The sequence below is a fragment of the Festucalex cinctus genome, chromosome 5, assembly GCF_051991245.1.
Source record: "Festucalex cinctus isolate MCC-2025b chromosome 5, RoL_Fcin_1.0, whole genome shotgun sequence".
Taxonomy (NCBI): Eukaryota; Metazoa; Chordata; class Actinopteri; order Syngnathiformes; family Syngnathidae; genus Festucalex; species Festucalex cinctus.
In genome coordinates this window covers 30,130,908-30,143,105 of record NC_135415.1, presented here as the reverse complement: position 1 = coordinate 30,143,105, position 12,198 = coordinate 30,130,908, and the positions used below count along the sequence as shown (strand labels likewise).

Sequence of the window (12,198 nt, the reverse complement as noted above, 5' to 3'; positions counted from 1 at the left end):
AACCTAAAAAAAAAAACGTAGAAATACGTTTTTGGGAGTGAATGAGTTAAGATTTGATACCGTAGCTATCGCAATGAAGAGATTTGATGTCATTCCATATGTGCGTGTGCTGTAAACATTCACTGGCCTCAGCGGTGTTGTGGAGATGCCGATGATGCTTGAGGCAAAATTGAATGCACGCATCCTTTAAGCGCCCCATGCAACCGTTGGCGGACGTCCAATGTGGAAGCGAATGACTCACGTCTCGGAAAGCTCCTCCCATATAACAGCCAACAGGCCCCGATATTCCTAATTAAAAGCTAAATGCGCATTCTCGGCCAAAAAACCTTTTATTCGACTTGCACTAAAGATGCACAAGAGGGTTGCGGATAGGAACACTTTTGTTCATCTTCAGAACGTCTTATAGGAAGTGTGAATAACGTCATTTAGAAATGTGAGTGCATACAGTATAAAACAGCCTTTCTTATGTTTCCTTTTTTTTTTCCCATCGAAGAAACTCAGGGTCCCTAACTAGCAAACCGCCAGGCTTCCTGTTCAGTCTCCCTCTGTTGGTCATTGTTTTGTCGTCCTTGTTTGCTTTTACATACAAATCTGGTTCTGATTTTATCAATCCAATCTTAATTAGACTAAATCCTATATGAAAAGTAGGGATATGAACGATACCGGCGGCAATATTGGGATTTCGCGATATTAAAACTGCCACAGTATATGTTGATTTCCATTTGTGCACTTCTAGCACCCTCTGGTGGATAGTTCTTCAGTGCAGTTTAATTTTCACAAGGCATGTTTTGGCCCTTCTATGTTTAAAATCCAAATGAAGGAAGGGGAACATAATATGCTTGTGAGTCAATATGGGGAGGAACTCAATGTGAGCTTGCATTAGCAAGTAAGTGCCTCGATATATATTATATTTCTATATTTTGTATATATGATATTTTTATATTTTTCATTGCTGTAATGTACAAAAGCACAATATTGTGCTTTGTTTACTTTAGTATGAAATCTTTTTTTTTTTTTTTTACAATATCGTGACCTTTTTTTTTTTTTGTATCGCCAACCTCCCCACAATATCGTGATAATTATCGTATCGCGACCTTGATATCGTGATATTGTATCGTGATGTTTGGATATCATTACATCCCTAATGAAAAGGTGGAAATAAATTTTCTTGACCGCTTATTCCTCACAAGGGTCGTGGGGGGTGCTGGAGCCTATCCCAGCTGGCTTTGGGCAGTAGGCGGGGGGGACACCCTGGACTGGTTGCCAGCCAATCGCAGGGCGGAAAAATATCTTGACATTAGGAGTGTTAAAAAAAATCCATTCGGCGATATATCGCGATATTACAGGACGCAATTCTCGAATCGATTCAATAGGTGGCAGAATCGATTTTTAAATATCCATTTTTGATGGAAAAATATTAAACAGAAAGTCTAACTTTCACACCTTAAGCATGGAAAAATGTTCTAATAATGATACATTAAGCCTTAATATTTTATTTCAATGCTGTTCAAATATGAAACTGTCTGTTCAATACAGTGGCTCACAGTTATAAGGCTGAAGTTTCAGATCAATAATACATGTTCATACAAATCTTACAGTGTAAAGATTACTGATTAGTATTTTCTAAATTTGAGTAAAAAAAAAAAAATCGCAACAATCGACGTATAAATCCGTATCGGGATTAATCGGGATTGAATCGAATCGTCAGGTAACAATGGCAGAAAATGAAACAAAAACAGCCATTTCTAAAAGATATAGGAAATGAAAATATGCCCTAGTTGTCAACAGATTTTCAACTACTACAAAAGTCAATTGAATGTTTAATACTCGTGAGGCATTTTGAAAGTCAATCAGTGATTTCTATGCAGCGCATTTATCTGCCCTTATTTGGCAAACGTCCGCACTCAAGTTGATTTACAAGTTTGGGCTTCAACAGAAGAGCCTGGAATATTGAGCACGCAGTCAGACAGAGTGCAAAGGGATCAGGCAAAGATGCGAACAGTAAAGTGCGAATTGGGCATGTTCCGCAGTTTAGAGGTGCTCTAAGAAATCAAGTGTCAAGAGGTGGTTGAATATAGAGTACACTCGCACGCTAATAACATTTGGCGGCTCTGCTGCTGCCGCTTCTTCCGTTCCTGGCGTCTGTGCGAACCCTCAACTTTTTTTTTCCCCTCTGGGCGGTGACATTGGGGTGGCCATAACGGACACAACATTTTCAAGTCAATGACACCAGTATCGGCCACACTCTTGTGGCTGTTTTATGATCAGGAGCCAGAAATTACAATACAAAATAGTCATCAATTTCATGTCATTTTAAAGGGACGTTGTCATTTATTATGATTTTTTTTATTTTATTTATGTCTAGATTTAGTGCACCCAAGGCGAGGCAAACATGCTTAAAAAAATAAATAAATAAATAACATTTATTTGGGCATTCTCAAAAAATGTAAAATCAGCAAGTTCCCAAAAACATTAATAAATAAATAAATAAATAAATAAATAAATAAATAAATAAAAAGGGCATTCTCAAAAAACGTAAAATCAGCAAGTTCCCAAAAACAACATTCAAATAAATAAATAAATAAATAAATAAATAAATACTTGGGCATTCTCAAAAAACGTAAAATCAGCAAGTTCCCAAAAACAACATTCAAAATAAATAAATAAATAAATAAATAAATAAATAAATAAATACTTGGGCATTCTCAAAAAACGTAAAATCAGCAAGTTCCCAAAAGCAACATTCAAAAAAAAACAAAAAAAAACAAAAAGATCATAAAGATATTTGCCGATAATCATTGGCAATTATCGAGCAATTTGATTTCAGCTGTGTTCAAGTTAATTTGCAAACTGTCATCGGCTCACTTATCGGTTATCGACATCGGCACTTTCTCAATGATTGCTTTAATCGGTATCGGTTGAAAATTGCATTATCGTGCATCCCTGATTTAAAAGAAAACAAACAAAAAAAAACAACTTTAAATGGTACCCATCCATATATATATAATGGCGCAACAAATTGGGTTTGCATTTCTGTTTGAAAGTGCACAAGCATACGATTTGTCTTTTTTGTGTTGTCTGGACTATTCCGAGCGTTTTATGATTCAGCCATTTATTCATGTATTTACAGATGGGTACAGGTCCTTTGAGTTTAACAGTGATAGGCAAAGAAACAAAAACAAAAATGTTTATTGTCTCAGTAACAGCAGCTCAGGTTATTTTATGGCTGCTTTGGATTCCAGCCGCGATTCGCTCGCAATGTGGAAGCTAAACGTCGAGGAGATAAAAGTTCGAAGTGCGTCGCCTGCTTCAGTTGTAGAGCGAGCGGGAGAGCGAGATTGCTCCGAGCAAACACATTTTCTATCGACTTCACCCACTTACAGCCTGGACTTTTACGCTTCCATTAATTGGACAAAACAAGCCCACAATGTCCTCTTCCTCAACCATTTGTACAAAAAGGAAGCCCGGATAAAGACGCGCCGCGGAGACTTACCTTATTTTACATCTGTGTGTTTACTTTTCATTCGTTCTCGGAAAGGAAGTGGGCAAAGTTCAGACGTAGACAAAAAAAGGTGCCGCCGACTAATCTTCCAATTTAAGCAGCGAACAAACAAAGCCAGATTGGACTGCTGACGGCGTTGTGAATCTCGACCAACACCAGATACAGACGGAATGGCCAATCAAATGAGTTTGAACTCAACCCCTTTGTGGTTTCAGCAAATAACCCGAGACGGAATATTTAATAATAAATGTCACTGCGCACGTTTTTTTTCAATGAGGGCGCTTTTGAAAAGCCTCTCGGGACTTGTACGAGCATCATTCTGGAACAAAGTACAAACAACATCGTGGATGTCGTCATTCATCAGTCTCGGTGAAAGGAAACGCTGCTATTTAATAATAAGTGAGTGGCAGACTTGAAAATGATATGATCCGTGATTGTGCGTGTCTGTGATTGTTCTCATTTTCTGATGATCATTTTGTTTTGGTTTTGTGCGTCATTCTGTGATGTACTTTGTCTTGTCGAGTGTGTGATGTGCCTTATATGCCGTACAAAAAAGTGCTCTGCTATGAAATGAATTATTTATATGCACAACTGTGGGGGGAAAAAAAAAGTCATTAGATGTTGTTACAGCAATGCTTTAAGAACATATCATTATTTCTCTGGCTAAAATAAAAGACCAATATTCCACTTCTTAGTTGCAATGTGACAACGTACCCGTGTGACAACAATCCCTGCTCTCCCTACCGAAGGATCATAAGACAATTCATGAAAAAGTAAAATGTACATTATTATCTACTGGGGGGAAAAAAAGACAAGGCAAAATTGAATATTAGGCCAAAACAATGAACAACATATTTCACAATAATGTGCATTTGGGGGCATCGATTGCTCAAAATGAGAAAAACAACAACGCGAGTGGCAGCCTAAGACTTGCAGAGAATATGATACTATATTCCTTATTAGGGGTGTTAAAAAAAAATCGATTCGGCAATATAACGCGATACGACAGCACGCAATTCTCGAATCGATTCAATAGGCAGCCGAATCGATTTTTTAACATCCATTTTTGATGAAAAAATATTCAACAAAACGTCTAACATTAATGGAACATTAAGCCTTAATATTTTATTTCAACGCTGTTCAAACATGAAAAAGGTTACAACCTGTTTGTTAAATAAATATAGTGACTCACAGTTATAAGACAGATCAATAAATAATACATTTTCATACAAATCTTACAGTGTACATGTACAAGTTTACTGGTTAAGTATTTTCTAAATTTGAGTAAAAAAAAAAATCTCAACAACCGATTAATCGGTATCGAATCGAATCGTGATACGGATCGAATCGTCAGATACTAGGCAATTGACACCCCTATTCCTTATTATGCATTACATCTGCAGACACGTTAGATCGAACGTGCCATTCAGTTGATACGAGTCTGACCTCACTTGCAGGTAAAACCGAAATACAGGAATCAACTAAGTGGCAATATAATAAGCACTCTCTTCTAAATGGAGCCGTGATTCCATTTAAAAGAGGGCAGAAAGTCTTTCATCTTGCATAGAAATCATCCGAGTTGAAAGTTGGCGTTTGAGCGGCACATATTTCAGGTCTCGGGGCGTGCTCCGTATCGCCAGCCAACGCCGGCGCAGTTGCCACGAGCGAACCGAGCCAATTTCAAATATTCTTGGAGCGGATCAAATGTTGAAACGGAGGCTTTTCCGGCTGATTTTTTCCAGAGCTCACGCGTTCGCTTTCTCTCTCTCTCTCTCTTTTGTGCGCTTTTCTCCGCTCTTCTAGATTCCGCTGCACTTGCGAGCGCTGACGTACGGTTGTGAGCCGTCTGTGCTGGACTACTGCCACGCTCACCTGCACGTCAACCTGGAGCCCAACATTCAGGAGACGGGGGGTCCGGGGCCGAGCGGGTACCAGCGGGGCCCGCTGGCCGTCCTCCCCCCGTACCGATTCCCTCCGCCGGTGAGCAGCGCACACTATTAAAAATCGGCCAACAGACTTTTGTTGAAGTCGGCAGAGACGGTCAATCGTCTGTCGAAGGATTCCGGGTAATGAGGGTGAAATATTTCTCGGTGGAAATCCGGTATGAAGGTGCAAATGGTACTGATTGATGAGCTTCTGACCCCTGGAACCCTCAAATATCCTCAATTAGCCAAGGAGGCTGAACAGCAGCTTGACTTTCAATGTTCCGCTCTGCTCGTTGAGGAGTATTAAGAGGTAACACGGCAACGATTTGTTAATCCTCTTAACCATTCTGTATTTTTGTCACTTCTCCTCGTCTGGGTACCTCTTGCTGTGTCAGGTAAAATAATCACATGGAAAATGGCTATCAACGGAGCAGGAAGTTTTCTGCTGCTTTATTTTTTGTTCAGATATTATTAGCATTATTAGGGATGTTCGATACCACTTTTTTTTTCATACCGATACCGATACTCAGACCCTCAGTACTCACCGATACTAACTGCCGATACCAGACAAATACAAAAAAAAAAATCACTAAAAGATATTTTAAACAAATATATTTCCTTTAACTCATTTGCTCCCAATAACGTGTAAATACATTTTTTCTAATGTTCTAAGTGTCCCAAAGACGTATTTATACGTTTTTTTTTGTTTGTTTGTTTTTTTTGTTAATGCTAGAGCATACAGAAGGCTTTGATGCAGCCTCTCAACTGCAAAGAACGGTTGCAGAAATGGTAGTTATTACACAAACGGCCAGTAGGTGGCAGCAGAGCAAAGGAGATCAACCAGGCCCATGTTGAAAAAAAAGCTCAATTACTTCAAATTTTAAATAGATTTGTGAAAACTGATGAAACTTAGCTCTCTTCTAATGCTAATTGCTGCAAAACGGAAACAGATAGAAACATACTTTTTTTTCCTGATGAAAGAAGAGACTTTAATCTTTCTTTTGATAGGTTCCATGCTTTTATAGCAATCGAACACAATATTCTGTGGGCCTTGCAAAATCAGTCAAAATCCAGTAAAACAGCCGGGAGCGAACGGGATTGCGAAATGTGAAAATGGCGGCGAGTGAATGAGTTAATTTTGACACAAAAAAAAAAAAAATCAGCACAGTCACTCTTCAATAGTCTTAACGCTCAAAATAAAACACAAAATGCTCTTTTAGTTTTAGATTCACAATTTTGAAGTATTTCCAAACCGGTGAAGTTTTGGTGAAAAACTGCTGCAAGCTAGCGCCACTTACAGGCAAGGAGGACTCACTTAACGTCTGCCATCGCTCGCTTGTATTCGTCTGCGTCACCAGTACTCGAGTACTTGAAAAAAAGGCTGGTATCGGCCCCATACCGATACCCGGTGTCGGTACTCGCCCATCCCTAATCATTATTTTTGCCAGTCAGATGTCCCTGTACAATTTTCATTTGCACTGAACTAACCAATCGAATGAAAATCGAAGTAAACGAGCAGAAACAAAAAAGTGCGACATGTACAGCCACAACACTGTGCCAGAGAAAATACCAATCGTGTACGGACTTTTGATTTTCTTCATGATTTGTGAAGTCCATCGCATTATCATTAACTGCGCAGACGTACGCATCGGGAAAAAAATGAAGCAGCAAGTACAGAACTTGTCTCACTTGAACACTCATATTGAGCCAGCTTTTCATCACCCGTTTAATGCATTCCTGTATCAAATGTTTATTTATTTTTTCCCGCCCAGATGTGTTCTTATGGTGTGCTCACATATCTTTACGTGCGTGAACTTTTTACAGGATGTTAACATATTATATGGAAAAATAAACTGTGGTCAATCATCGGCTTTCGCGTTGTTCATTACGATCGGTGACCTTCACTCAAACGGGGCTTTTCTTATTTGGACTGTCGCTGAGATGATTGAGACTAAAGAGCAGCGCTGAACATTTAAAGGGCACCCGTTCTGCTTCCAAAGTTGACGTGAGGTAAAGACACTCTTGTGGGCCGCAGCATTAGGTACGCCTGCACGGTCTGAGGAGACACAATAAAGAGACATTTTGACTGTGGACGGATAGCACGTCCGCCTCCCAGTACTGAGGACGCAAGATCGAGTCCAGGCTTCGGCCTTCCTGGGTGGAGTTTGCATGTTCTCCCCGTGCCCGCGTGGGTCTTGTTCGGGTACTCCCGTCTCCTCCCACATTCCAAAGACATGCATGGCAGGTGAATTGGACGCTCCGAATTGTCCCTAGGTGTGCTTGTGAGTGTGGATGGTTGTTCGTCTCGGTGCGCCCTGCGATTGGTTGGCAACCAGTTCAGGGTGTACCCCGCCTACTGCCCATAGCCAGCTGGGATAGGCTCCAGCACCCCTGCGACCCTGGTGAGGAGCAAGCGGTTAAGAAGATGGATCGATAGACGTGGGGTAACAGGACTGACATGGAATTATCTGATTGGCTGTTGACCAGATAAAGAGATTAAAGATTGCTGACATCACATACCTTAAGACCATTTGAAACTAGATGCTGGTTACATCAGTTCAAAACAGACACTTGACCACACACGGTCATGACCCAACGTAACCCTTGCACCCTAGTCATGACAGTAGAACCCCCCCCGGAAAAAAAAAATAAAATCTTGTTCCATTTTGTTCTGTTTACATTTCCAATGTTTAATAATGTATGTGCCAATAAATCAGAGGTGTCCAAACTACGGCCCGGGGGCCATTTGCGGCCCGCCGTCCATTTTTTTAGTGGCCCGCGACATATGCTAAAAAATGGCATTTGACTCAGTTCAAATAAAATAAAAACAAAAATGTTTGGAGATGGTCAAAGTAAGAAGGGAGCGTGTCGGAATACGGGCGCTATTAAAGGTTATTTTAGTTAACTAAAACTAACGAAAAAACACATTCAAAACAACAATTACGTTAACGAAATAAAATAAAAACAAAAATGCTTTTAAAAACAAAAACTAACTGAAATGACATTTTATGTTTACAAAACTAACTAGAACTATAATTATAGCAAAAACGTACTTTGTTTTTGTCTTTGGTGTGATTTTTAGTAGATTTATTTTGATATCAACCGGAATAATGACGTTTGAAAGTCATCTAGCAGTAACCAATCGAACTGCCATATTACAAATAAAATGGTCTATATACTGTAGTATTTTTCTAAATATGCAAAAGCACAAATAAATTATTTGTACAATTTTTAGGACTCAACACAATTTCTCTTCATAACATTATGTGGCCCTTGTATCCTTCTGATTTTCTGTATGTGGCCCTCAAATGAAAAAGTTTGGACACCCCTGCAATAAATGATAACTTTTGCTCTGAATGAGTCTGCATTTCCAGGGTGGAACCGTCCCATTGAGTTTATTAATTTAGTATCTGTCTCATAGCAACAACATGATCTCTTCAGATCTTCTCATGCTATTTCGTTTGAATACAAAAGAATGCATTTCCATGCCTGCTTTCAAACATGTTCAAATGCAAACTCGTGTCTCGCTGCTTGAAATAAAACCATAAATGGGCCGGCCAACAGCATCTGCTAATGGCTAAAGTGTTCGGATACATGATAGAATCATGCCGCTTGAGGATTTAGCGGCGCGGAGGCCAGAGCTTCAGCCGTACACGGCAGTTTGAACAGTTTAACGACACTGATGGATTGCGCGCCGCACTCACTTGGAGTGTTCCGAATGGCGTTGGCTGCGAAATTGAGGACGGGCAGAAGCAGCAGATGCTGCATTGAGACTTGTGTGCTTAAATGCATTTATGCAGAATGGCTGGTGACTCATGATACTTCAGTCAATCAGCGCTTCTGGAGCCATTCTGACTTTTAACCACAAAATGAGACAGCTCATTTTTAATCAGCTTCTGTGTGACTCATCGACGAGGTTTTTTTTTCTGTCTGCCTAAACCAGGTGATGTTGAGAAATGTTTTTACAGGTAATCAAGGGATGCCGGCGGCTGTCAAGCTGTGAACTTTACGCCATATCGAGGAATAAACTGCCGTGCCCCTTCACTCATTTACTCCCAATAACGTATAAATACGTTTTTTTAATGTTCTAAGTGTCCCAAAGACATATTTATACGTTTTTTGGGGGTTATTTTTTTGTTTTATGCTAGAGCATACAGAAGGCTTTGATGCAGCCTCTCAACTGCAAAGAACGGTTGCAGAAATGGTAGTTATTACACAAACGGCCAGCAGGTGGCAGCAGAGCAAAGGAGATCAACCAGAAAAAAAGCTCACTTACTTCAAATTTTAAATAGATTTGTGAAAACTGATGAAACTTAGCTCTCTTCTACTGCTAATTGCTGCAAAACGGAAACAGATAGAAACATACTTTTTTTTCCTGATGAAAGAAGAGACTTTAATCTTTCTTTTGATAGGTTCCATACTTTTATAGCAATAGAACACAATATTCTGTGGGTCTTGCAAAATCAGTCAAAATCCAGTAAAACAGCCGGGAGCGAACAGGATTGCGAAATGTGAAAATGGCGGCGAGTGAATGAGTTAAGCAGGCTGACGGACTGTTGCGTATGTTTACTTCTGTCACAGGTTTGAACTGAAAATGAAAGTGTCACCGCATGAGAGATTGTATTCTTGTTTGTATTGTTTATTCACTTGACATTTTATCTATATTGGTCCTTAAGGTTGCCACATTTCTGGGAAGCAGACGCAAACTATTTTCTTCCTCAGTGGAGCCGTCAAAACTGAGCCAGACACTGTAAACACTCTGAAATATAAGGGAATGTTTTCTCATTGTGCGCCATTGATTTCATCTAATGAACTCATTTTGGCGGAATTTAGGATGTCATCAAGAGAGTACTCTGCAATTCCAAGACTCATAAAAGCACGTTTTTGCACCCACCAAACTTGTACCGGGGTCAGAATAACAATTCGCAACAAACTACATGCATTTTTCAGACATCCATATATTGCATAAGACTTTCAGAGGCATACATCATGTTTTATACATACAACTGTCAAAAAGTCAAAGATATTCCTTTCTGTTGACATTTCAGTATGAAATGCACTATTAATCTTTACAGGTTAATTTAAATTGACCATTCGAAACTTTTGAATGTCCATCTGTAGGGCTTGCTCGTTTATGGAAAAAATAATAATCATGATTATTTTGGCAATAATTGAAATTGGGAATATACAAATGATTATTTATTTTTTGGTACGAAACAAGAAAATGTTAACGCATTTAAAAATATTAAAATCAATTTAAAAAAAAAAAATAGAAACACTATAATTATGTAAGTTCCCTTTGGACCAAACAGAATTTACTGTAATATATATTTATAATAATATATATTTATTTATTTATTTTGGCAAAAACTTGAAGTTGGAGTGCAGCATGTGCACTATGCAGTAGGGCTATAATTAGATAATAATAATTAATAATAATAATAATAATAATAATAATAATAATAATAGGGCTGCTCGGTTATAGAAAAATAATAAACATGTATATTTTCGCAATAATTGAAATTGCGATGATTCAAACGATCATTTATTTAAAAAAAATAAATGATCGTTTCAATAATCGCATTAAAAAAATAAAAGTAAAAAACATAAAAAAATATTAAGACAAATACATTTTTTTTAAAACACTAATTATGCAAGTTCCTTTTGGATGTAACAACATTTGTTAAATTAATTATTTTTAAATTAAAAAAAAAAAGGTGCAAATACATAAATTTAAACAACTCAAAAATTAGTATGAATCTTTTTTTACTATTTTGCTGATTTTGTGATTGTGGAGTGTAATAATTGTCATAATTTCATTGACGCTGCCAATCTGTCTCGCTGTTGCAACCCGCTGATGGCACATCATTGGCCACTTCCTGTTTAAAGCCACATATTGATGAGGCAGATGAGGCCTTGTTCTCATGATGCAATCATGCGAGCGGCGTTATGACGATGATTTTGATGTCTGGATGTTTCAACAGCAAAACTAATTGAAGGAAGAAATGTATTAATTGGTCATCGTGGAAAATCGTGCTTCAAGCTAAATATGCTTTTTTATTTTCAGGCGTGCACCATCCATGTGCGGATCCATCTATTTTCGATACTGCTTATTGGTTTCAGGGTTGCTGGGAGCTGAAACCTATCCCAAGCTGGCATCCACATCATCAAGGCAGACTTTGGCTGGCTGGCAGTCAGTCACAGTGCACATAAGAAAGACAAACAAGCATTCATACACGCAAGTCAGATCGACTCTTTGTGAAAGTGATATTTCAATTTAGGCTCAAAATCAAAGTCGGTTTCTTATTTCGGGATTGCGCTGCTGCACCTGCATGGTATGCAAGACAGCTTTGAAAGTTTTTTTTATTTCCCCTGAGAGTCACCTTTAGCATCTCACTGGCCCGACTCGACTATATTTCCAAAGTGTCTCTCAAATCACTCTCAAGGCAGCTGACCTATTTCTTGACGCCTTTCAGGATCAAAGCTATTGTCACGGTTTTTAATTGTGCCGATGAATCACGGCTCTGTTTGTCTCATTAGATGCAGCTTCCGAGATAGACTGTCCTCGAAAGGTCGATAAATGTACACCAGCAGAATGCCCAATTAGCATGCAAGTGACAAACGTTCACATTTTGACTCGCAATAAAAATATAAAAGAGCAGATTGCGGATTGCCTCCAGTTTCCCGTCATTATGGTGACCATGCGAACTACACCACGATGTGTTTACTGCACTGACCCGAATATATGACTGGTTAAACGTGTTAAAAAAA

The 12,198-nt window shown here is 38.8% G+C and overlaps 1 protein-coding gene across 3 annotated transcripts in view; it reads left to right on the top strand.

Moving 5' to 3' along the window:
- LOC144018773 (leucine-rich repeat transmembrane neuronal protein 4) overlaps positions 1-12,086 on the top strand; it is a 61,730-nt gene extending 49,644 nt beyond the window's left edge. The window contains exons 3-4 of one of the 3 annotated variants that reach the window (XM_077521312.1): positions 5,306-5,482; positions 11,495-12,086. In XM_077521312.1, coding sequence (XP_077377438.1) covers positions 5,306-5,482; positions 11,495-11,566 — 249 coding nt within the window. In that variant the 3' untranslated portion in view covers positions 11,567-12,086. Of the gene's footprint in view, positions 1-5,305; positions 7,294-11,494 lie in introns of those variants that run through there. The other 2 variants (XM_077521313.1, XM_077521314.1) reach the window with 2 other exon arrangements.
- The last annotated feature ends 112 nt before the right edge of the window (positions 12,087-12,198 follow it).